Genomic DNA, 27,049 nt, shown 5'->3' with positions numbered 1-27,049 from the left:
ACCTCTCCCCCAGCCTCAGCCCGCTGTTGTCTCCATGACCACAATGGGGCTTTCGGGAGCAGGCAGAGCTAAGCTGAGGTAGCAGGGGAGGGAGAGAGGGAGAGAGAGAGAGGGAGAGAGAGCGATGGGCATGACGACAAAGATGAGAAATGAAGAGGGTGGGTGGGGGAGAGAGGGAGGAGAGTTGGTGAGAGGAGTTGTTGGAGCGCTGTGGTGGCTGAGCAGAGTTAAGTAAGAGAGAGAGAAAAAGAGAGAGAGAGAGAAGGAGAGAGAGAGAGAGAGGGATCTTACCTCAAGGGTCTTGTTTTCTCTCTTCTGGAGTATTAGCTGTGGTGCAGTTCCATGTCTGGATGTTGACTGATGGGTTTGCATAAAAAATATTGTCGTCTCTGACTTCATGCATTTCCCATGTACGCATCCAAAACCTTTCTTTAGTATAAACAAATGTTGTAATAATTTCCTTATTTTAATTTTCACAGTTTTTTTCATATTATTATATATATTTAATATGTATTTAAGATTTTCCTATGTATATTATTCTATGATAGTTGACTTTGCTTGATGTTCATGAGCTATTTTGCTCTTTTCTCTTGGCCCTTAACAGAAGAGTTGTGTGAGTGTGTGTGTGTAGTGGAGAATAGGTGAAATATCGGCTGACCTCAAGTGTGTATCTTTTGTGTGAGTGAGAGCGAGAGTGAGAGTGTGTGCATGCGAGCGTGCGTGTGTGTGTTTTTAACACTCCTGGGTGAAGCAGTGAGGAGACACGCTTGATTGGTCATGTCGCGTTCATACTGTTGTTTTCTCACGTTGTCACTGCCGGCCAAAGCTGCTGCTGCTGTGGACGCCACCCGTCTCCCTCCTGCGTTAGCCGCCTGCGAGCCCTGGGCCTGGGACCCCCCCATCCCCCTCTCCTCTCCTCTCCTCTCCTCTCCCCTCCACCCTAGCGTCCTCTCGGCGGTGAGAAAAGTGTCGGTGGAGGCCCAGAGGGCCTCACGGCTGCGCCGGCCCTGCTAAGTGCCTGGCTGCCTGTCCACGGCCTGAAAGGCGCAGTGTCCTTGAGTTCATGCTCACTCTTTCCATTCTCTCAGAGGCTTTGTCTCCAGAGTCCCGGCGCTGAGCGAAGCGCCACAGAGAGATGAGTTCAGGCAGAGACACGGAAGAGCCGAAGGGAGGGGAGGGGTAGAGAGAGAGGACAGGAGGTGGGGTGTGTGTGTGTGTCGGTGGTGGGGGTGGGGGGGGGGGGTGTTGTTTGGCAAATTACGCCCATGTCACAAAAAGCGAAAGCGTTTAGGACCAAGATGCTGGCTGTGTCTTACTGTGATGTGTGTTATGCATGAGGATGATTGGGAGGGAGCAGGATTTGAAAGCATGGGAAAAGCACTAATTAGTTGCAGCACTGTTTGAATTTCTGCTACCGACTATTGCATTTCTAAAAAAAAAAAAATTGCAAAGACTGTCTGTCACAAGCAGAGGAGTGGGTACAGCGGGTACAGCTCTGCCCGCTCCTCCTCTGTCGTCACATCGGTGCCACACTTTCAGCAATAGCATAAATGGATGGAGATGAAGCCTGACCAATGCCATAGGCCATCAGAAGTGGACAGGCGTATCTGGCCCCAGTGGGTCATGGGTGTGTAATCAGAGTGAGCCTCATCTTCACTCTGCCTTGCAGATGTTATTTTATCGCTCCCCTTGTGTGTCCTACACTTGTCCCTCAAGTGTCTTTCAAAAACAAAGCATCTATGTCATTTATTTGGTTGTTTTTACGCAAAGGCTTTTCATAGAGATGAGAAATGAGTTGGAGTTGGGTGGGGTGGGGAAGGGAGTTGTGGGGGGTGCTAGGCTAATAGAATCCTGCCGTGTGCAATTGCTGAACACGTGCTACCAAATTTGCGGGCGAGGCTTCTGAACGACCTCTGTTCGCAGTGACATCATGACCACATCCTTGCCCGCCTCCTTGGCGGAGCGCGCCGCTGCTCTGGTCGGCACGGCTTAGGGCTGGGGCCCCTGCGGTCGGGCTCCCAGAAGCCACAGTGGCCCCTGCCACACATGGTCTGCAGCTGGACCACCACACGACGCTCCTCAGGGGGGACCGCAGCGCTCCACTCGCTCGCTCCCTCGCTGGCTGGCGGGGGAGGAGAGCCCAGGGAGGGGCCCTCGTTTCACCCACCCGGGGGCCCCTGCTGCACCCTCCGCAGTCCGTAATGATAGCGTATCATCCGAGCGCAGCTTCCAAGCCGCTATGCAAATGCTCGTTGTTCCTGACGAGGAAGCTGTAATTAATGTCGGTTGAAAGGATCCAGTTTCTGTTTTGTCGTTTCTGTAGTGGGCTAACACGTAGCATGTAACATGGGCTGGAAGCGGAGGGGATGTGTAAGCTGATGTGTGTTTGTGATACTGTGCTGCTACTACTGCTGGTGTTGCTGTTGTTGTTGTTGTTGTTGTTGTTATTGTTGTGTAGAGTTAAAATGGCTTTCTATGTATTTTTCCTACCAGAACCCCAAACGCTGACATGGAGGGCTTTCTACGTAGCAGCTTTTTACTGAGGTCAGTTGCTTTCTGTTGTAATGCAGGGGCTAGGGGCTAACCTCATTTGTCGTATCACACACTTAGCGCTAGGCGCTAGACAGAGGTGGGGGTGTGTTTACATTTGTGCTGTGTGTTTGTGTATATTAGGGATATGCATCCCAGCTGTACGTTTCTCATATGTGTGTGCGTGCGTGTGTACAAGTTTTAACGTGAGCACAGTCCCTCACACAAAGAGTGTACGACTCAGCATGCTGCACCATGTGTGTGTGTGTGTGTGTGTGTGTGTGTGTGTGTGTGTGTGTGTGTTTTGGTTGCACCAGACAGGCAGGTTGTAAACACGCTCTGCCTTCCGACTGAACAGGCCACATGGGCCCGGTGCTCTCTCTGCCTGTACAGATGGAGCTCTTCTCCTCCCTCATCCCCACTGCATGCCTCTCTGTCCACCCGCCTGCCTGCACGTCCCCTGACACACTGCACAGGTGGTGCCTCGGGGTGGGGGATGGCACACACACGCACGCACACACAGGCACACACACACACACAAACACACATACACACACATACACCACTTTTGATTTACTAGTTTCCTGTTCCTGTTTTTGTGTGTATTTTTTTGTATGTGTGTGCACATGTGTGTTTGTGTGTCTGTGTATGAGTGTGCTGCTTGTATGGTGTACTCGACCGCAAAGTCAAAATGAGTAAGGAAGGCACATTTTGTCATCCTTTCCTGTGACTCTAATTAAGAATCTGTGCTGTCAGTACACAGAGGAAGTAAATAGCAATGGTTATATTCAAACGTCGGCTGTTGCCTGTGCCGAGCCACCTTCTCACAGGCTTGAGTGCTGAACCCTAATTAGCACTGTCTCATTATAGGCAATGGCAACATCTGCCTTTCAAAGCCTCTGTCAGCCCAACTTTACTAAAGCTAATGAATCCGCTTTGATTTTTGTTTCAAAAGGTCATTTATTTGGTTGAATTATCAACCTTTTCCGTTTTAGACCCAGGCAAATAAAGCAATGTTCTAATTATCCCTTCTAATCACACTCACGAAAAAAGAAATAGAATTGTAGGGATTTACAACATTTGTTTTTAATTCACTACGTGTTGTTAGCCAGGGTTAATACTTTAAAGTTGTTAACTTTTCTCTTCTCCTTGAACCCTTAAAACTCCTTGAGTTTTACATGTTGGTTCATTTGTGCTGTCAGGTCAGTTAACATGGGCAGCTGCATACCTCACTACACAGACGTAAAGGCGACAATAGACTCAGCAAATAAGCTTCTTTTGATCCCTCCGTTAAACACTACCACATATAACTAACATTTACAAGATTTGGTCAGATGGGCTGTCTCTGATTGGTTCTGATTCGCCCTGTCCTCTCTATTGTTCTCTGGACGGCTGCGCTACGTGCATTGCGAAACACAACACTGACTCTGACCTCGGGGAGCAGGATCATGGCGAGCGTGTGGGATTATTGTCAGCATGTTGCCCTCATCCATTTCCCCTTTCCCTCTAAAGCCACAGAGTGCAGGATTGAGTTTGACTTGAGCCACCTGTTAAAGGAGACCCAGTTGGTCGGGTAACTAGCCTCTGGGCTGGGCTAGGAGAGGAGGGGGGAGAGTAAGAGGATAGCCACGTTGCCACAGTTGCTTATAGTGACCATGACACATATACTTGGTGTGCAATGTACACAGACACACACATACACAAACAGAAACACTCAAACACAAACACACACACACTTACAGATATAGGCCACACAATCAGCAAATGTGATCAAACACAAAATGCACTAAATGTTTTTTTTTTTTTATTATTATTATTTTATTTTAGTCTAAAAAAACAAGCAGCAACTAAAAGGGATTTCCTTTTGTTGTTTGTTGGAGTGAGAGTGGGACAAGAACACTAGGATTAATGGGAGTAAATGCATCATTACGGGCCTAAGCCACATCCTTCTGTCAGTGTCTGTTTTAATTACATGAGAGGCGCCAGCGCAGTCCAGCGATATCACGCACACGCACAGGCCATGGGGGGAAGGAGGAGGCTCCAACAATCAGGGCAAGATTAAAGGCAGGCTTTGCCTCAAGGTTTGCCCTTTTGCTTGGCCAGAGCTCCCTGTGTCCTGGGGAGACAGAGGAGAGAGAGAGAGAGAGAGAGAGAGAGAGAGAGAGAGAGAGAGGGGGGGGGGATGAAATTGGGTGGGGTGAATAACATCACAACATCATTTATTAAGAGACTAAATAGTGTCAAAGGGCTTCTGTCAGTGCAATTATGTGCAAGTATGACAGAAACGGCGTCTCATGCCTCCATTACTGTCTATTTCTGCACAGTGCCTGGTTAGGACATGTTGTCTTGTCTTTCAGCCCCCATAGCTCTGGCTTAGAAGACACAAAGTGTGGCCCTAATGAGGAGAGGTCTCAGGGGAGGGGTTCAGGAGTCATGCTCAACACAAAGACGGGCTATTTTTGCCTTTTCAAAGATGACTCATTGCCTTTGTTCTGAGTCAATAGTCAGGTAGATCAGAAAAGTGATGATACATTTCTTGCATGCAGCACACACATGTCCTCACATGCCTATCATTTTGAAACACTTGAACTGTTCAAAGGTAACAGAAAGTTGAAAGTTGAAATGATGTACAATGTTGCCTCTACTCTAGTAAGAACAGTGGCACCTTATTTCGAGTGCAAGTCATGATGCCATTTTTAAAAATGATTTTAAATGCAGCTATTTGAAGCTGATTTGCCTTAAATAAGGACACAAAGCACATGTGAACATTGGTCAAGGTAAAGAAACAGATGTGAGAGGGTAGAACAAATTAATAATAAAGAGAGAGAGAGAGAGAGGTGTAAGGGAAAGAAAGAGGAAGAGAAAGAGATGGAGAGCTGTGGAAAGAGGAAGTGTGAATGGATAGAGGAGGAGAGAGGTAGGTAGAGAGCCATGGAGAAGGTGAGTAAGAGAGAGAGAGAGAGAGAGAGAGAGTAAGGAAAGAGAGAGAGAGCGAGGGAAAGAGGGGAGGGAGAGAGAGAGACGTCTCCTGCAGTCCCAGGCTAATCCCTGTGGGGAGACCTCCTCCTCCATCTCTGCCATTATTTGATGTAATGAGAGGAGAAAGTGTGTAACACGGAGATTGTTAATTAATTTAGTTTAACAAGATGAAGATAAATGAAGCACACTGAAGGTTGACTAGGCAGAGGGGCCTACTTAGCGTCCCCCCCCCCCCACACACACGCACACACACTCTCTCACACACACACACATGCTCCCTCTCTCTCTCACAGCCACAATGGAGCACTTTTAAAAGGTGCAGAGAGGAGCCGAGTTGATCCAGCCCCTCTGGGCCATTCGGAGGCGCAGCGCTGTTAGCCTGGCGTTTGATTACGCGTTTAAATCATTTACCTCCGCCAAAAACTCATCCCCCAAGCCTTCCTCGGGCCTCCGTCATGTCGACGCTGTGACTAATACCCCCCTGAACTCCCTGCTCACAAACTGCGCCCGAGTTTGTTTGACATTTAATTGGGGTAATTCAATCAAACTCTCCCATGCACTCGGGCACTAGCTCATTCGCTGCGCTAGGCAATTTATCGGTTGATATTATCTTCTGTGGTAAGTTATTTTGTTTGTCATATTCAGTTACTTCGGTGACTTATGTTAGTTTTCTTTTTTTTTGGAGGGATGTTGGGGGGGCTTTTTTGACAGCTTGGAATCAGTTGTTGTCAGGGCAACTGTGATCTTTCCTCCGCCCCTCTCCCAGAGAGGTGAGGTAAAGCAATAAATGGTGGGCTGTTTAAACCTGATCCGCCAGGCCTCAACATCGAGGGGCCTCCCCATGTGCTGAGGATGGTCCAGTGTCGCTCCATCCTTTCACCATATGAATGGCAGGAGGCTAATTCGGCTCTGTGCTTGTTTGAACGCCAGCGAGGGTAACTCAAGGGAGGGGGGGGGGGCAGGAAAAAAGAGAAAGGACACTTTTTTCATCCACACCCCTTTCAACAAATCAGCAGTCTATCAAGGACCTTCTCGCCAGACAATTCTCTTCAGGCCTGCATGGCAGCACAGACCAATCATTATGGCACCCATTCTCCACTGCTTTATTCCTCAAGTCAGCCACAATAGTGTGTTGATTGTGTGGACAACACCAGAACAATTACGTGCTCTGTTTTGGTGGCAAGGCAGCATTTTAATGTCCGATCCTCAATAATGGCCTCATTATCATCATTCTTCGAGCCGGGGCCTCTGGAGAAGGAATGGCTGCTCCCGGTACGTCATTATTTTGCAAATTTCGATTAGCTCATCATGTTGTCTGTGCGGCTCCAATCGCGGCTAATTAAGGCCCGGGCCAAGCTTCGCCCGCTGGCCCCTCCGGCTCGTCGAGTTAAAAGGTAGCACTTGATAGGCCAATAAGATGAGGGAAGATGGTAAAAAAGAAGGGATTAGAGCAGTTGCCGTAGTAACTCCAACTTCCATCTGCGAGGGAACAATGGACTTGTGTTCTTCCACCACCTTGGCGTTGAAAAAAAGGGCGAGAGAAAGAGAGAAAGCTTCTGCACTGAAAGGACAAGACCCTTTTAAAAAAAAAAAGTGGAATCCTGGCCTAATAGGCGCCTTGGTGTGAGTTGTTAGCCAGGAGCACTGGGGGATAGGGGATGAAAGATCAGTGCGTAAACCAAGGACAGCAAAGGTCGTTGTCCCCTTTTACAATAGCAGTTTGTTTTGCGCCTCCATTTGTTCACTGCAGTCAGGCAGACATGGAACCTGTAGCCTTGTCTGGCTTCAGACACACAGGAGGAGAATGGGAATGAGGGAGAGAAAGAGAGAGGGAGGAAAAACAGAGAGAGTGTGTGTGAGGAAGAAAGAGAAATGGTTGGGGGGGGGGGAGTGGTAAATAACACAGTTCAGTGAAAAGGGGGAAACGTGCCATACAGCCAAAACCCACTTGTTCCTAACTGACTCTAAATAAACACAAACTAGATTTATGCCAGAGATTTGGAAGAAAAATAACTTCTCCAATTAGAAGAAGCTGTCAGTTGCTGTTTGGACTGCCTCCAGCCATCCCCTCCACTCGTTCACTCTTTCGCTCGCACTCTCGCTCGCTCTCTCACTCGTTCTTCTCTCTCTCCACTGTGCAGAGGGAGCAGAGGGAGAAAACAGCTTTCTGCACTTTTCTATTTGTCTCTGGCACCTCACCCCTCTCTCAGATAACACGGCTGTGCAACGGCCGGCACGTACACATGCACACACACACACACACACACACACACACACACACACACACACACACACACACACACACACACACACTCACTCACACACGCACGCACATTTTCTCCCTCTTTCTTTTTTCACCCTTACATACATTGGCACACACACACAAATGTCCTTGCTGTATGAACAGCCTATACAAAAACGTATATAATTCACCCATAAGGGATTTCTTTCATACTCTAAATGTCATTTAAATGTATTTTACTTTACAACAAATGTTTGCATTGCCAAACCATACACTCAAAGCTCAGAACTGTAAACCTGAATGATAGAGAATGAACAGAAATGTTACATACTAAAGAATTTACATTTGTGGGAAACAAAGAGACTCAAGGCTCTCTGAGGGAGCACATAGTCCTCTGAGGCCCCTACTGCACCACAGACAATGATCTACGGTCTCAGTGTATGTGTTTCTCTTCAGATTTTATGCCCCTTATTACAACTGGAATATGTCTGCTCACATTAAGCTAATTTACGGCAGGGGCCGCTGGAACAGCAACGCGGGTTAATGAATTTGGCATTACTAATTAACTGTTATTGAGGGCTGACTATGAATCCAGCAGATCGGGGGTGGGGAGGGGGCTGTGGAGCCCGTGGCTGGTGGATGTCAGGGGATGGGAGGGAGCAGAACGGCAGAGTCTCACTCCAGAGCTCTCTCTCTCTTCCCCTCCACCTCCTCCTCCACCTCCTCCTCCTCCTCCTCCTGCTTGCAGTCCCGAGACCCGTGTACTGTACAATAATGCTTGTCTAGTCACGCTGCAAGACTGCGCAAGTTGTTTTCCAGAAGAATGAAAGCATTCGAAACACATCAAAACACATTCTTCATTTTCTTTTTTTTGCTTCTTCTCCACCCCTCTCAAAATCCAGTTAAGTCATCGTCAGCTGCATATGTCTGAGACTCAAAAGAGATGTTTTACATCATTATCTTTAATTTGATAAGAATATGTTGAAGGCAAAAATTGTTCTCGCTGGATAAAACACAAGTAAAGGCCTATTTTTGGGATGCTGAAGCACAGGTGTTTAGCCCGCCTATACAAAAGCTGTGTTTCTCCATTCTTGGAATTATCTGTTTTTTTCCACCCTAATCTAAACTCATGCTTAGATATGATCCAGTCATATTTGTCCAATTTAACTTGTGTTTAGAGAAAACAAGGGCCGTGAATAGCTCTGACGGACTGTGGAAGTCAATTGAGGTCTTGAGCATCCTATACAATGTACAAACCATCTTCGCTGTGCGGCGCTAACAATGGCTGTATTATGCGGCGCAAGTGGACCAGTTACCTCACTGAGGCGGCCTGAAAAACAGGAAGCTTAGTCAGTGTGGCGGGCAGCACCCAGGCCTGGCCAGCCAAACGCCTGCAGAGGAGGGCTGCTGCTCATGGCTGGTTGTGTGCAGCTGCTGACGTCTACTCCCCAGTTACACCGAGGTCACACTAAGAATGAGTGGACACACTAAAGATGGACACAGCAGCTGAGGCAGGTCAGTCTGGGACAAATGTGATCTTTAAATGAATTCAAATTCATTTGCAGAACAAATAGGTAGTGGAAAGATAGTTGCAGGGGTTGACATTTCTAAATCAGTCTTCAAACCCCAATGATGCAACGTTTTGTCCTGAGGTGTGTTCTTGTGAAACTGTAGAGGAGATGCATTGTCTTGTGAAAGAGCCGATGCCTTCCAGTGTACTCTGCTGTCTTGACCACACATGCGGAGGAACACCCTGAGACTCACTGTCTAGCCCCTTTACCCAACTAGAACGGCCTTACTTTCACACCATTTCTCTATTTCAATCTTTTCTGCCACACTTCAGCCCCAAGCACTTCCTCTCCCTCTCTCTCTCTCTTTTTCTCTCGCTCGCCCCACTCTTATGCACTCGCTCCCCCTCTCCACCCATCTCTTTTTCACTACCTGACATTCTCCCACTGCAAGCCAAGCCTTTCAATTTAGATTTCAATTATCATGTTAGTTTTGTGATTAGACTTCTGTCCTCCAGGAATTAGACCTCTCCTCTTCTCCCCCGGTCTCGGCGCATTCCCCTCCCCTGCAATCAGATAGGATCTGATGAATTGCGCATGTAATTACGGAAGTTATTGAATATGCAGATCGCTGATGACTCTCGGTGAGCTTTTCATAGTGCATTAACTCTAACTGTATCAAACAAGAGGGCCGGTGAGGAGAGCCACTTGGCTAATGAGAGAGGTCCAGTGCATGCCATTAGTCAGAGATAATAGTAAGCACTACGGGGAGGGGAACTCAATTAAAAATCACACAGTCACATTATGAGCTGGCTTGTTTCTCTCTCTTTAAGTCTGTGTGTGTGTGTGTGTGTGTGTGTATGGGGGGGGGGGGGTTTGTGGGTGGAGTGGAGTGATTGGGATGTGTGTGTGTGGATATGTTGGTGTTTGCTCTGTATGTGTCTGTTACAGTAGCTGTGTGTGTGTGTGTGTGTGCGTGTGTGCGTGTGACTGAGAGTGAAACATTTGTAAGATTGAACATGAGTGTGTGTGTGTGTGTGTGTGTGTGTGTGTGTAACCGGTCTTTGCCGGTGCAGCAGCTGTGTGCCCGACTAGTGTGGGCGGCTGCAGGGTGGAGGCCGAGGCTGAGGCCGCGGGTGGGTGCCCACAGCTAGTGTCTCCATGTCCATGGCAAACAGCCTTGCCACCCTCCACACCGCTGGCACCCGCCTCGCAGGGTGTTTATGAATTACTCAACATGACGCGCGTGTCACCGCCCCAACCCCCACCCCCAACCCTCACATCACAACCCCCACCCCCCAACCCTCACACCACAACCCCCACCCCCCAACCCCCACCCCGCGCTGTGACGCAATCCCCGAGAGGGGCAATGCGGCCGGGCTGCTAGGACAGAGCGGAAGCGTGTCACAGTCTAGGCGAAGGCGTGAGAGAGAACGAGGGAAAAAAGGGGGAAGTGGGAATTTTTGACACATGGCTTTCTGTGAAGGAACGCTGCCAGTCCTTGTGAAGACATGCCCTGTGGATTCAGCACATAATCACTCCTCTCCTCACCTTCTGAGCTGCTGCTCCTACACCTCTCTCTGTTACACACATACACACACACACACACACACAGACACACACACACACATACATGCACATACACAAACACATGCAGACACACACACACACACACACACACATACACACACACACTCCCACACTGATCCCCCACCCCCTTCAGTGGAGCTCCTCTTTAAGTGCTGAAACCTTAAAGTGACTTTAAGTGTGCAAATCTACACTTGACTCTTGCCTTCCCGCTGCAGCATACCTGATTTTGTAGCCAGTCATAATGCTAGAAAAAACAAGCTTATTAGCAGAATAACCTTAAGTGTCTCTGCTAAAAGATAGCTTTGAGAGGGCTGAGGGAGCTGTGAAGTGGCTGTTTCCGTAAAACAAGCATTTGGGCTGCTTTTCCCATCTTTTCACCAAGTTCATGTACTTTGTCCTTTTCTTTGGGAGCTTTTAAATGGTAAAAATCAATGTAGCAGGCTTCACGGATAAATTGTTGGTGTGCGGCTCGTGCTGCATTTAATTCAGGACTGTCTTTCGAGAAAAAAAGGAAAAGAAAAAAAAAGCCCTGGACTTATTTTTAGTTCTTGCGCTTGAGCTGCTGTTTATAGCAGGCAGCCTGCTTCCTGGACTGCACCACGGTGACGTTTGCGGAGGGATTTTAGAAACAACCGGACAGATGCAAGGAACCTCAGTCTCCAGGGCAGGCCCTGGTGAGAGGCTGACGCGCCGGGCTCCTCAAACGTATATATCACCTATGCTCGAAAAGCCACTTTACTGCCTTGGCGGTGCAGCATGCTTAGAGGGAGCTGCGAGACACTTGGGCATGAACGAACGACGTGAACATCCTATGAGGCAGAATGACGGCGCGTGTCTTGTTTATTTCGCGCATCCTAAGAAATGAGTCCTAGAGGGAGTGTTTTCTGACATGCTCTGTAGCTCAGCCTTGCACACACACACACACACACACACACACACACGCACACACGCACACACACAAGCACAAACATACACACATACATACATACACACACTCACATTGTATCTGGGTAAATGGCTGCCTGTTAAATATTTACCCTAAAACTGATCTGCTGTCAAAGTGACACTGGAATAAAGGGGAGCGACCATCTGCTGGCATTATGCTTTCATCGCGCTGAACCCAATGTGTTGTTTGTCGCTTTTAAGAGGCGGCATGCATATGAATTATACACGTCGCGATTCAAAGTGGAAACACTTAAAAAGTTTTGTTCATGAAAGATATATTTATAAGTTTGTTTTCCCTTAGCGTGAGCCGCGAAGAACAGTTAAAGAGGTTTAGTGGAACAACAGCAGAAGAAACAAGCCCCAACCAAACATCTAAAATAATAATAACACATTCATTTAGGTTCAGATTGTTTCCTAGTGTCAAAGTGATTGGTTATTAAAAATATAAACTGTACATCACAGTTTATACCTCATAGTGCTTCACAGTTGCGAAGTATTAAAGAGTCTTTAAAGGGGAATGGTAAGCACAAGTATTTTGAAACTGCCTCTGTGACCCAGTGGATTAACTTGTGACAACGCTTTCAGAACACAAAGATGTCAGAGGTGAGACATCTCTGAGGCGAGTATGCAAGGCCTAGCTGCTGTGTTTAAGGCTCTGGCTGGCTTTAGCGTCCAGTGACCTGTAGCCTGTGGCCACTGTATGTGGCTTTGTGTGTATTATTAGGATAATAGGATTGAACTTGTTTACACCAACTGTTGGCTTAACGTGAGGTCAAAGAGCTGGCTTAAACTTAGTTAACGAGCTTATTTAAAGCTCAGATAGCATTGTAGTGAGGTGCCCCACTAACATAATACACAGACTTAGGTGACCTGTGTTGGAGTAGAATGCGTGGTGGACGTGGCTTTGCTGTGTGGCCTTTCGGCTTTCAGCCCCTTGATAACTGGCATATTGCGAAAGTCGACCTTTGTCAGCCCAGGCTATTGTTTGCAGATTGGTTGCACACTCCATAGGCTGTGAAAGACACATCTGCTGTGTTGCACAGAGAGAGAGAGAGCGGGTGAGAGACAGATAGGGGTGTCAGAAGGGGAGTAAGGGGGGGGGTGTAGAAGAGAAAGGCAAAAAGACACGGAGAGAGAAAAAGAGAGAGAAGGACGAAGTGAGGGAGCGAGGGAGGGTGAGAAGGGAGTTGTCGCTGTGCGGAGATCCACATCTCACATCTCGCACAGCCTCAGTCCATATCCAATATTTGTCTGGCCTTCACTAGCTATTTACTCTTCGCTATTTGCTTTGGTTATTTAAGTCTATTTGAGTCAGATAGAGACAATGTTACCAAAGAGCAGGCACTGTCCTCAGTTCTTTTGATAATACACCTTTTGAATGCTCTCGGCTTGTTCATTTTTCTCTTCAACTTTTATCTTTTCTTAATCCATTATGTGAGTTTTCCCCTCCCCCGTGTTGGTTTAATATTTAATTTTAGCCACTGGATTAGCTGAGGATGTATAAAAGAATTACCTAATGGTCATTATTACTAATACAGGCATAAAGCCACTGTGCCGTTATTGTTTGCTTTTCACAGTAGTGGTTTCAGTTTGCGCACAGCGTTCAGTGGAACTCTCCCCAGCCCTTTTAAATCATTCACCTCAAATAGAAACCTCTATTTGTTTAATATGCTTTTGATTGATTTAGTGATCGAGACCCGTGTGGCTAGGGCGACCCGGGAGCTCGAGGAAACAAAGGGCCTCTTTGTGCGCGGCCAGGGGAGGGGGGCCGTGGAGGAGCAGTTTGAGATTACCCGATTATTTCATATTGGCCCCGGCGAGTGTCGGTCGGTGGGCGGCTGCAGCCGCCCGCGCCCAGCCGTGAGCCGCGAGGCGCAGAAGGACTGCGGTGGCAGGCGACCACAACAGAGCCGCACCAGAGCATGCGAATGGGAACCAGAGCGCCGTGGACGGCGGCCAGAGACAGATACACAAGCCCCGTTGCACACTTGCGGTTTTTTAAGAAAGCAATTTAGTTAATGATTTCATTCTGAAAGCCTGTCATGATGCATGCGTCTGCAATTGCCAGGAAAAAAAATGAGAGAGAAAGAGAAGGGGGCGAGAGGGAGAGAGAGAAAAGAAAAGAAAGCAAAGGAGGCTGTGGGGAGGGGGAGCCAGTCGCAGACCAAGGTGTTAGTCAACATGACTACTCCTGACGACCAAAGGCCTGTGGCTGAGACGGGGATTGCATTACACACAGAGAGGGAGAGAGAGAGAGGGAGGGAGAGAGAGAGAGAGAGAGGGAGAGGGGGCCTCTCTGCTCAGTGCTGCTCAGTTCAGCTCAGCTCCCCTCCTATTGGCACTACCAGCCAGTCACCAATCATTCCACTCCTTTTTCTTCTCTCTCTCTCTCTCTCTCTCTCTTTCTCGCTTTGCTTTCTCTGTCTCTATCACTCACTGTCTCTCTCTTTCCTCCTTCTCCTCCTCCTCCTGCTTCTCTCTGAACTGGAGTTGCAAATATTTTCCAGTTTGTTGGGAACATTTTTAAGAGACTACTGTGCTGTTTCATGCGGAAGACAAGTCCAGGATGTAGCCGAGGCTCAAAGACGAGCGGTCAGACACATGGTTAGCAACATACGGGTGAGACATTTTCTGTATCAGTCAGCGACTAATCCAGTAATGTGCTGCTTCTCCGGGACAGGATGTATGTGCAGTTCAATCCCCCCCCCCACCACACACACACACACACACACACACACACACGCACACACACACAGAGACAGACACACACACACACCGCTCCGTTCAACCACGTCTGTCAGCTCCTGATTTTATTAGGCCGTGTTTCACATTCTGTTTTAGAGGGCGGGTGTCGTGCCGCTTTCTGAGCAAAACCAGCCTAGCATCGCTAAAACAGGGCCTGCACATGTCTTCTGTGAACCAGATTCCGGGGCAATTACTCAGACCAATGGCAGGGGTGCCCGTTTGCCTTTATGTTCCTTGTCTCCTGTCCTCAATTTTGTTTCGGCCGTCAATCTCCACGGTAACTTTTAACCACCTCCAAACAGACACGGGTGCCAGGCATTCATGTAAGGCTGTACTTTTTATTCAACAGCTCCCCAACACCCCCTCCCCTCCGTCTCCAAACCCACAACCAACCTGTCACTTTTCCACACACTGTTGACCATGCTTTGCTTTCAACAGGAGCGGATGAATCGGCTGCGGCGGCTCAAATCGGCAATCAATGTCAGTTTCCCCCGACATAATAAGGCTTAATCATAAATCTGTGAGGTGTGGCCAGGCTGGCCGTCCATTCATCAGGGCCTTTTACACAGCCTCATCTGGGTGGAGCAAATGAACTACCCCTGTTTTGATTTTCCAATTGACGTGTCACATGAAATGTGGCCGCCGTTAGAATACTCCCCTGTTTTTTCTCCCTCTCTTCTCTTCTGCTGTTGCTCCAGTCTTGTTTTTTTTAATTCTGTGTTCCTGAGGAGTGTAAAGGAAAAGGAGAACTAGAGAGAGGTAGAGTGTGTCCATGAGGGAGGGAGGGAGCGAGGGAGTGAAGAAAGAGAAGTGGCCTGTTTGCAGTGATATTGTATGGCATTCTCAACCAAATGAAACAGACAATGGGATAGCAGGCAGAGAAGAATGAAAGAAATGATGAAAAAAAGAAAGAATGAAGAAAATCTCTCATTAGAATTAGGGGTGGGTCTAACTGTAACTAATGAGCTGTTGTCCACCCAGGCCCAAGAATAGAGCCGCTTAATCAAAGCAGCGTTGAAGGTAATTTCCTCTTTTCCCCCCCTTCCCTCCACAGAAATCCATTTATGAGATGAGAATGAGAGGGAACAAAACTGCTTTTCTTTTCATTAGACGTTGCAAATTTTCCAATTTGGGTGACCAGTGCTGGCGAGGCTTCCTATTTTTGGAAAAGAAAGGAATTAGGATTGCCACGGAGAAAGCAGGCCACTGTGTGCGCCGACATTCCAGATGTCCATGCGGCAGTTGTACCAGCCTGAAGTTTTTTCTTTTTTTTTGGGAGGAACCCGGCTGCCAATGATGACCTCATGAGGTCTAGTCCGAAAGACTGAGCGGCCCAGTCCTCCTCCTCCCGCGGTCCCTCTGGCCAGAATAGGCCCTTCCTTTCATAATCCATTCAGTGACTCCAGTGTCCGTCTCTTCTTTCCTGTCCTTCGCAAAATTACTCCCCCATAATTAGCCATTGTTCCTGCTTTTTTGGCGAGTCGCTCCAAGTTTTTCAGGGCCCCTCTCTCTTTTCTTTCTGTTCTCTGTGGTCCCCCCTTCCCGCGTCTCCATCTCCTATATACTCATTGTATCTCTCCGTGAGACAGAACATTTTGCCCTTGCCCCCCCCCAACACACACACATACACACACACACACACACACACACACACACACACACACTCACACACTCACACACACACACATACACACACACACACACACACACACACACACACACTCACACACTCACACACACCACCACCACCAAACACTCCTTGGCATTCTCTGTTGTCTCAGTAGCGTGCTCAGCACAGACTGTGGGAGACTTTGCACTTGATTTGTTGAATCTGAACCTCTGCTGTAAACTCTTGACTGCTCTGAAGAAACTATCTTTATAAATGACAGAAAGGACCTGGCCTGAATGGCGCTTTGTTTACTGTTTTCCTAAAAGGGGGCCCCCACTATATTTCATGTGTCAGGGTTGCTTTTCTTTCCCCCAACAATGCTTGATTGTTTCCACGAAAAAAAAAAAGTCAGGTTCCACAGACAGGAGAATTCTGTATTATATTTTCCTGCCAAATTCCGATCTCTGTTTTCCTTCCCTTTCGTTCACAAAGGGCTCATAACTTACTGTCAACTGTGAGGCAAACCACAAAGCTCCACTGTTGCTCAGCAAATAGGCTGTGTTGGTTGATGGCTTGACTGGCTGTAAAGTTTGCTTAACTGCTGCGGCAGTGACAGAAGGCACTTTGGGAACTGCATCCCCCAGAAGGCCCAGACCTCTGCACGTTCAGAGAAAAGAGAGTGAGAGAGCGAGAGAGAGAGAGAGAGAGAGAGAGAGCGAAAGAGAGAGAGAGAGAGAGAGAGATGGGGGAGGGAGAGTGAGAGAGTAAGCGAGAGAGGGAAAACAACAAGCAGCTTTTTCTTGTGTCTGAGAGTTCCCCACGCCGGGCTCTTGGCTGTGAGAGTGCGAGTGAGAGAGAGACAGAGCGTAGTGTCGGCGGGACCCTGGTCAGCTCAGCACTATCTGCTTCAGCCCTGCACGCCTCTCGCTGTGGATGTGCACACAGACTCAGCCGATTTGTGATTGGGACATCAACGCTGGTGTGTGTGCTGGTGTGAGTGTTTGTGTGTGTGTGTGTGTGCACACACACTGAAGATCTAAGGAAGTGTTATGCCATCCAGCTCGGAAGCCGCGGCCGGCCGAGACAGAGGAGCCGAATCGGCGGAGAGTGCCACCCAGCTCTGCGTGTGAGTGTTTATTGACCTGTTACCAGCGAGTTGAGCCCTCGAGTGCTCTTGACCGGCGAAACGCTGTCACGCTGCCGCCAGGTTGTGCGCAGGGGCAAGGACGAGCACTGAGAGCCGCTCAGCCAATCAAAGACGGACATGTTTGTCAAAATGAAACCCTCCAAATCAGGATATTATTTCTAATAATTTACTGAGCAAAGTCATTACCGTTGCTCCTCTCAGTATCTAAAGTGGACTTTTGAAAGAGGCCGGCGTAATTTGCCCTGCAGTGCCGTTTCGAGTGAGAGTTTTTAACAGGTTTTTAAGTTGGCGTTTTTTATCCAAATTTGCATCTGGAGGGAGAGAGTGGCTAAGGAGAGGGGCTGTAATTGAGTTGATGTTTGGAGTGGGTAAGGTCAACATTGATGGAAGAACAATTTATACAAATTAATTTGGACAACTCTCAAGGTACCTTTTTGAAGTTAATACATTTCTCAAACCATCTGATGCCATTTAATGTTATTATCTATAATAGCCTTGTCCACTTCAGTGTCCGTGCATGAAATCAAAGTTTGGTTTTTATTATTTCCAAAGGCTGAATTTGCTATATGATTGAGTTATTTTCTATCATTCTTGTTGAATTCCATTTCTTTTGGTCAAGTGAGTATATTGGTCTAGGATAATGCTACAGAAAGACATTCTCTCACAGCATTATTGACATACGATTCAATTGAAAATGGAATAGAATTAGACTTGTCATTTGAAGTGCCAAGTGCTGTGTGGTTCACAAGAGGTTGGCAGCTTATTCAGAGCCAGTATTATGAGTTCATATTGTTCCTCTCTGTGGTACTCGGTCGCTTTTTTTGCGCTAACTCCATTTTGGAAGTGCTAAGGGTGGGAATATGCAGTTGCTCTCTATTGATTTTCATTTACTCAAGTCTTGTGTAGCACTGGCTGCCCCAGAGTCCCTGTGAAGTAGAGTGGAGTGTTGACTGAGAGGGGGAGAGGGAGAGGGGGGGAGAGAGAGAGAAAGAAAGAGATTGAGAGAGAGGGAGAGAGAATATGTGCTGTAGGTAGGATATCTAGCTCTTCTGAGGGGGCATAGGCACAATGGAGGGTGATAATTTAATTGTGCTAAACGGTGCCAGTAATGTAGCAGTTGGGGGCTGTCAGGTAACACCGTGTGATTATACCTCAGTAACCTCCGCTACCACCTGCCAAAGGTGAGAGAGAGAGAGAGGCCTTCTCTCTGCTTCTGTCTCCATCAGTCTCTCTTGTTTCTTCCTAGCTACAGTGTCAGAGCAGCTTTGCTACATCCTTGCTATTATTAAATTAACTAATAGGCTTCATATGGACTCTATACTGCCTGAATGAACCATTTTGGAAATGTTTGACACTTAATTTGTTGATTTTTCCCAAGAATGGTTTATTTGTTTGCTAGCATCTAGTTTTGTAGAGTCACTAAAATGGTACAAGGAGATGATAAATTCTGGACAATTTGTTTTCAGCCAGATTTTGTTTTATTAGGTTATCTTTGTATTAGCCTTTGTGCAATTACATGAAATCTCCTAAAGCAGTAAGAAAACAAATTACATTATTTATCCAGTTTTAATGGCTAAATGAAGATTTAACCATAGCATAATGATGGAAAGAGATATTATCTAAATGAAAAGCCATTTGCTGGGATTTTTCCTGTTTTAGTGCCAAGTGGCAATGATACTATTGCACAGCTATTATGCTTTGGGATAACCACAAGTACAATTTGTTGTATGCAATGCAAAACGACTAGCATGTACTGGGTTTTTTGGTCTTAAATAGTGCTTGGTGATATTTTGGCCAAATGCTCCATAAACTTACATGACTTAATGTGTTGATAATTTCACCCTGTGTTCCCAAGTCTATTTCTGAACCAGGCGTTTTCAAAATTAAAACGGAAACTTTCTGGAACTATTGACAGGCTCATTGTAGACTTTCTTTTCTTCCACATTAGTGCCGTGCATTGAAGTATGCCTCTGCGTGTATGTCTATACACGTGGGCCAGTGCATGTGTGTGCCTGTGTGTGCATGAGCATGTGTGTGTGCGTACATGTATGTGTGTGTGTATGTGTCGTGCGTGTGTGCTGTTACCCATGGAAACTTGAAGCCCTGTCATAAGCTAGGTTTTGCCATTTTCAGCTTTCCCATCATTACGCGTGTGAACAATGAGCCTCTTGTGCTTTTAACTGGGGGAGGTCTGTGCAATTACTCCTCTGTCTCTCGCACTGTTAATGTATATTATATATACAGAACATACATATATTTAACTTTTGGTGTTGATGGAAAACTAGGCTAATATTTTCCTCCTGGAATGACCTGTGCTTAGGGAGGCCTGCGTGTTGGGGTTCTGATAGGTTGAGTGTGGTTGTGTGTTCATGTGCGTGTGTGTGTGTGTGTGTGTGTGTGTGTGTGGGTGCATGCATGTGTGCTAGAGGGGCGTTACCCACTTACTTATCACCATTGTCTATAAAAGGTCAGCTGTGTGTGTGTGGTGAGGGCTTGCTGGAGTGTGGGACAGCGGGCAGAGAGTCGGAGCTTGTTACGCTGGTGGAGGAAATGGGATATCCACAGACACATGGCCTCGGTCATGAGACCTCTGAGGCCAAGCTGAGCAGTACTATGGCTGGGGAATGGGGCGGGGGGAGGTAGGGGGTGAAGATGGCTGGGGCTCCTCTAATGCTAACCAATTAAAAGGAGGTTGTTGCGTGATGAAACATTATCAGTTGCAACAATTCATGAGTCAAGGCATTCCGGGAGCCACATGAGACGCCACACAGAGAACTGAACTCTTAATCCCTTTAAATGTACTGCAATATTGTCAGCTATATATAGGGCTTTTTTTTCAACCCATGACCCCCACCCCTCCAAAGACTCTCTGCCAACACTCCCTAAACCCATCCCAGCCCACCCCTTGCTTCTCCAATCCACTCTTTTTGTAACACGGAAAAAGGCTAGCTGAGTTTCACTTACTTATTGATTAGCTGAGTTGTTTTTAGCTGTGTTGAGACATAATCTGATCATTGTTTTTGTTTGTGTGTTTGTTTATGTATGTTGCTGTAATTCTCTTGTTTACTGGGTTTTGCCTCTGTTGCCTGCACCTTTTACCGGTATTTCCTCTATATTTTTAATCACACTTTTCCAAATCAGACAGCATTACCAGTGCATATAACAGGAATAGTAATACTTGCATTTTCTTAGATCCCATTGATATTGCAGTTGCTATGCAGAGCGATTAACCAATTCTCTTCTGGTCTGACCCCAGAGGCTTCTAATGTTTGACGGGGGAGTGCAGAGTGGTAGGGGGTGGGGGTGGGTCGGGGGCTGGTGGGGTGAGGGCCCGACTGCACACAACCCCAGCACTCCTCTCCACAAGCACACCGCACCGCACAGGCAGCACTGCCCCCCCAGCCAGCTCGCCGAATAAATTATTAACTCCAGCTGACAAATACTGTTACAGTGCCCCGGCATAGATCTGTTGCATTTTCTAACAAGATTGCTGTAGACACATGTTACAGGAGGATGGAGTCAGCTCCACTCACTGCCTCTCTCTCTCTCTCTCTCTTTCTCTCTCTCTCTCTCTTTTTCTCTCTCTGCATCCCTCTCTCTCATGCCTCAGCAGTTTGACTGATGGCTGGAGACTGGGGTAAAAGTGCCTGAGAGACTGAATATTTTAGAGGTAAAATAATACCGCTTGATTTACTGTGTAATACAAAAGAAGTGCTTTGTCTCGCTTGCACTCCATTGAAGACGGGACTTGTTGTGCTGGAGGCCCAGTCTCACTGCGTCCATGAATAAGAAATGTGGCTGATTCTTGAATCGCTCCCTCCTCTTCAACTAAGATCCCCGCCCATCAACCCCCCCCTCCCCCCCTCCCCCCACACACAGATCACTCCTTGTGATCATCCACCGTCGGGTTTTGCACTCTGAACTTTGCTCTGAATTTACATTTTCAATTAGCGCCCAGAACCGTTTTTTTTTAAAGATCATTTTCAGTTTCCTGTAAGTGCAGGAAACAATTTATTGGCTGATTAAAATTGAGGGCTGGGGCTTGCTTAAGAAAACAGTACCCCGTCGCAAAAAAAAAAAAAACACCTTTAGCTTGCTCTTCATGGTTACGGACAGGCTGTGCTTGTTTGTACAGCTGCCGAAGTGCATGTGATTAGCATGGCCCGCTATTGTATGCATATTCTTTCGGCCTCTGATAACTGATCCATGTGTGTGTGGGGTGGCTGTATGTGTGCATGTACACTTCGACTGCAGACCCTTCTTCCTCTGCAATCCCCCTGTGAAACAATACCACATCTCTGAACCCACTTAATGAACTGTATTTAACAATTCATAGAGAGAGTGCCAGGCAGCTTAAGCACCCAGCCAAGTGTGCAAATTGATGGCACGTCTTCAAATGAAGTAGTCATTCTTTAGGAGATCGGAGCGCAATGCACCCTGACAGCATCATGCAACGGCCACATCCCTCATGAGCCGGGAAGCGAGAGGGCCGTGCACACGTGAGCAGATTATCTCACAGTTTGCCGTTAAAATAATCTCTCCCGGTGTCAAATTTGTTTTCATCCCCTGCCGGACCCCATGCTGCAGACTTGGCAGAGTCCAGGGGGAATAGAGGCCCGAGCACCTTGGCCTGCCATCATTACCCAGCCCCTCCCCTGTCTATCTCCCAGCTCTCGCCACGGGTAGTGGAAGGACATTATCGCGCCACAGCCCTTGACCTAGAACGCCCATGCCCTCTGTGCGTGCCAACTCGGCCAGTTGGCCATGCCAAGGCTGCAGCACCGGTGTCTCCTTGTCGGTGCCGGCGGCGGCCGCAGCAGCGAGAAATCTCAGAAATCACAGAGCAAGTGAACGCTAAACAAACGGGTTGATTAAAATGAGGGCAGTGAAATCCATAGCCCCTGGCTAATAGCAGCTCCTAAAAAGCCTGGGTGTGGAGTGCTAACATAATGTTTTCATTGCTGGATATCCAGTGCAGATAAAACAGAGAAAATGAGAGAGAGAGAGAGTGAGAGAGAGAGAGCAAATAAGAGACAGACAGACAGAGAGAGAGGAAGGGCAACAGAAAAAAGGAAGGATTATGGGTAAATTTACACTGGCTCATTCATGCCACTTCAGATCAGTAGGAACACCATATGATTCACTTATTAATACGAAGTGCATAATTAGATTAGCTGGCTCTGTATTAAACTCATTTATTGTCGGACTCAGCGTGAGAGCGGCTTTATTAATTGTGAGGAGGGAGGAATTAGCCATAAAAAGGCACAAGTTACCTCGTAAAACTGCTGTTTAAATCGGAATTAACTTCATTAGTTTTTTCTGCACCTGATATGTCAGACGGCCTCTTCATTGCAATATTCATGAAAGCGTGTGACAGATTTGTAAATTTTGTCTTCCGCCACCAGCCTGCGATTTCAAACTCTTTAATCAGGATTTATTAGCCTAGAGAAATGCTGTCGTGCTAAAACGTTAATTATTTGCTAATTTCAAGTGAGAGAGGGAGAAAGGAGGGGGAAAAAGACGAGAAAAGCTTGGCCAATTTTACATGAGTACTTGTTGCTTGAAATAAATCAATTTACCATCCGCAATGGATTGTACATCCATTTTTACTATGCGTCATTTTTTTAGAACCTTGATAAATTGACCACACATTTTTTATACTAATCTCTATAAGCATAAATTGTAAACTTCAATTAATTAGTGCTTTGCTAGTTCTTTTCACAGTAGGAGGGTGGTGATGTTGGGGTCTGTGTGGCAGGGCTGTGAGAAACGCCTTTGCTCAGCGGTGGTTGTGGGATGGGGGTGGGGATGTGTGGGGACACCGGTCCGCTGCTGCATGGGTTCTTTAATGAGAGTGTGTTATGTAGTATGCTAACCCTCTTAGCGCAGTAATCATGTGCAGGGTGGAGGATTGGGCTTGCCCTAGGCACCACTCCAACCCAGGCTCAGCACGTCCATTTACATTAAACAAAGGATTAAGAGGGACCTCCTTGCCCACTTGCATCCCAGCTGCAGATAACCATTGATAGGATCTCGGAAAACTTTTGATTTGCCTCCAACGCGGAGTCAGTCGGGAGCCCAGTCCAGGATGCCGTCCAACAGCATGTGTTCATGGCTCTCGCGCTACATGCTTCCACCAGATTGGCAATAAGCACATCGACTGGCACTGGCCACTGCTCTGTTTTCCTTTCACATGCTCGGAATGGTCTGTGTTTGTTATTATTGTGTGTGATCACATAATTCATCCAGTTTGTTTTTTTCGTATGGGCAAGTCAATTACGCAAATGCAATAAGTTGGGTTCAAGAAGTCAATCGTTTGCTGAACTTGTCATAACTCTCCCAGTTCTTGACCTCCCTTGCCTCCTGTGTGTTTTGCCCCTTGCAGCAGAATAATGTCTTCCAAACAAGCAACCTCCCCGTTCGCCTCTGCCCCTGACGGCGACGACGCCATGATGAGCCAGGACCGGCTGGCCTGGGAGAAGGAGGAGGGTGCCGCCGCCATGGCCATAGCCCCAGACGGCCTCCTGCCCCTGCCCAACCTGCTGCACGGCAAAGGCCACCCCGAGGAACTGCCCCCTATCAGCAGCGTGCCGCCGGAGGCCGACTGGGACAATCTGCTGTCAGCCCAGCAGCGCATGGTGAGTGACCAGACGAGAAGCTCCATCTCACCGCTCGCCTCCATCATCAGATGACCACACCAGCACGTGCCCAACACACATCTCCACTTAGCACTACTCACTGCTTTACATACAAAGTCATTTGTCATCCGCCTCATCATTCTTATTCCACTTTAAGTAGTTTGAAAGTGACAAGTGACTATTTTTCGAACTAGTTTTTCTGATCCACTTTGACGCTGAGGGGGGGTGGAGGAAGGTGGATTGTCTGGGTTGAGGCAACTCAGCTGCAGTCTTTTGTCCATGTCTGATTTTTCACCCTTGCACCTCGGCAAAGACTTTTCATGACTTTCACCGCTGCACCTGGCCCCATAGCAAGACACAAACTGAGAACACATTTTACTGTCTACTCTCTTCCTTTCTCCTCTCTCTCTCTCTCTCTCTCTCTCTCTCTCTCTCTCTCTCTGTCACACACACACACACACACAGACATGCACACACTCCTCTTTTCCTCTGTTGCTTACACAGACTCGCCACAACAAAGTCAGCTCTCAACACTTGGTCACGAGGCGCTGTGGAGACACAGGCCCCCAGTGCTGAGGAATCTCCCTCCCAAGGACATGGTCGGAACAGAGCCTCCGGAACAATCTCAATGAAGACTTAAGACCTTGCGTCGTGCCAAGCACTTGTCTTTGAAGTTTAAGCCCTCACAAGTGTCTTGAGATCATCCGCACTATAAAAAAGCCAGGGAGAACAACGTATTGAATTGCATTTCACGTCAGACACATTTTATGAATCTATAAATAGTGAAACAATACAGCAGGGGGAACAAAGTCCTTGAGACTACTCGTGTGTGTGTGTGTGTGTGTGTGTGTGTGTGTGTGTGTGTGTGTGTGCAGACCTGATCCCATTTGGGCGGTCTCCCTTCTCTGGATGTCCCAGTAGACCATAAGGCAATGGGCCTGGACACAGTCCCGACAGCCTCTCATTGTGCCGGGCAAGAGCGAGTTCTCTATGCCTCTTCTCTCCCTCCTCCTCCTCCTCCTCCTCCTGCTCTTCCTCCATGGCTGTGTAATGCTGTGAAGCCCATGGGGTCCTCAGCTCTGTAGGGGTGGGGTCTGGAGCACCCAACCCATTTACTGGTTATAATTAGGCAGGAGAAGGCCACTGATATCTCCACATGCACAGCAGTGGGCCTGGGAACGCCACCACCACCACCACCACCACCACCACCACCACCACCACCACCGCCACCACCACTGCCACCACCCAAATCCAATCATCTGGCTTTGCGATGCAGGGGGTGAGGGGTGGGTGGTGGTGGAGGGGGTTGGGGATGGTGGTTGTCACTTGAATGCATAAAGGCGTTTGTTCCCACCATTGCAACATGGTGGAAACATCTCCACAATGTTTCCACAATGCTGAAGATTAGGGGGATTTGGAGATGATGGACGACTGTTGGTGTTTGTACAAGTGTTTGCGTGTGAGTGTGTGTGTGTGTGTGTGTTTCTGTGTGTGTGTGTATGTGTGTGTGTGTGATGTGTGGTGGACACGCACATATTGGGGGCATGGACATGCGTGTTGTAGGCCTTTGAGGGAGAGAGCGAAGGAGAGAGAGAGAGAGCGAGGGAGTGAGTGAGCGTTTGAGGAGGAGTCCGTCTTTGATGTGCTCGTGGAGGGGGGAGAGGCAGCACAGGCACTTCTGGGCTGAAGAGAAAGAGGCAGGTGGTTCGGGGGGGAAGACAGACGGGGGCCCTCTACCACAGAGGGTTAGCTGCTCCTCAAGACTGCAGTCTAAGACCCCCCCCCCCACCACCACCACCACCACACACACACACACACACACACACACACCAGGACGGCTCCTTTGTCCTGGCCCGCTTTGTGCATCAGCTGGGTGGCCTCCTCTCCTCTCCGCCCCTGTCTCACATGTAAATGTGGACAGGAGTATTGCTCAGGTGGTCCGGCGCTCGCCAGCGTCCCCATCTTAATTGGACGACAGCATGATTAGCATGATTGGAGAGGCTGTTCTCATTTTTTTCTTTTTATATGTCGGGTCTTTCTTTCAGATAAAGAATTTCTCCACATTGTCTGTCAGTGCGCGCCACAATCACTCCACATCCTCTCCATGTAATGAGTGAAACCTTATGAAAAGTTAATTCTCTTCATTTGATCTCTGAGTGTGGATGCTTGTGTTGCATTTGCATATGTTAATGAGGCTTGTTGTGCCGGCCCAGCTGCACTGTGTCTAAAAGCACTGTGCAGTGCGATTCCTTGTTGCACGAATAACATGACAAATATCTGTGCTTTGTTACATATTTCAGTACTATATAAGTATTATATGTTCATAAATTGTAAATAAATCAAACACGTTTAAGGAGTTTTCTTAATTATACTTTAAATATTCTGTCTAATCTTCCAAAAAAAAGTAAGAAAAAACAGGTGTTCAGAGGCTCTAGGAGGGAGGGGCAGTCAGTGAAGGACAAATAAGATGACAGAGAACTTCAGAAAGAGAGAGAGAGAGAGAGAGAGAGAGAGAGAGAGCACTGTATTGACAGAGAGAGCAACGGAGAGATTGACTGGGTGTATTACACAGGAGGGAAGAGGGTGAGAGCAGGAGAGAAGAGGCCCGGGTGTGAGTCCTCCCTACATCCATTGATTGCTCTCCTCCATGCCTCTGCTGTGTGTGTGTGTGTGTGTGTGTGTGTGTGTGTGTGTGTGTGTGTGTGTGTGTGTGTGTGGACTGTGCCCTGAGCCAGTGCCAGGAGATTACCCGGCGCCACTCTGCACCCAGCAAGCACCCTCCAGCTCCACCCGACCTCCCCCATGCCCACCGTCCTTCACTCACTCACTCACTCTCCACCTCTCTCTCTGCCCAGACCTCAGCTAGCACACCAGCAGGCCCTAGGGGAGTAAGACAGAGAAAGAGAGAAAGGTAGAAAGTGAGAGAGAGAGAGAGAGAGAGAGAGACTCCAGTAGCCCCCAAACCTGCTCAGCTTTTCTACCCTCTCTCCTCTCCCTCTTCCTCTCTCCTCCTACCCTTTCTCTCTTCCTTTCTTGTGGTACTTGGCATTCCTGCGTGTTTATGGGGATTATCAGTCCCATGGCCCTCTTCACATCCCACCCCATACAGAGCCCTTC

At 47.8% G+C, this 27,049-nt stretch overlaps 1 protein-coding gene across 7 annotated transcripts in view; it reads left to right on the top strand.

The window, feature by feature from the left end:
* sox6 (SRY-box transcription factor 6) overlaps positions 1-27,049 on the top strand; it is a 166,047-nt gene that overhangs the window by 33,969 nt on the left and 105,029 nt on the right. For 6 of the 7 annotated variants that reach the window (XM_076287879.1, XM_076287876.1, XM_076287878.1 and 3 more), the window contains 2 exons: positions 2,494-2,544; positions 23,680-23,932. In XM_076287879.1, coding sequence (XP_076143994.1) covers positions 2,494-2,544; positions 23,680-23,932 — 304 coding nt within the window. The remainder of the gene's footprint in view (positions 1-2,493; positions 2,545-23,679; positions 23,933-27,049) is intronic. The other variant, XM_076287880.1, reaches the window with a different exon arrangement.

The sequence above is a fragment of the Alosa pseudoharengus genome, unplaced genomic scaffold (assembly GCF_046254945.1).
Source record: "Alosa pseudoharengus isolate Yale_2024_CS ecotype anadromous, Long Island Sound unplaced genomic scaffold, YU_APseudo_1.1 YU_APseudo_1.1_scf_16, whole genome shotgun sequence".
Classification (NCBI taxonomy): domain Eukaryota; kingdom Metazoa; phylum Chordata; class Actinopteri; order Clupeiformes; family Clupeidae; genus Alosa; species Alosa pseudoharengus.
This window is presented reverse-complemented; position numbering and strand designations above follow the sequence as displayed.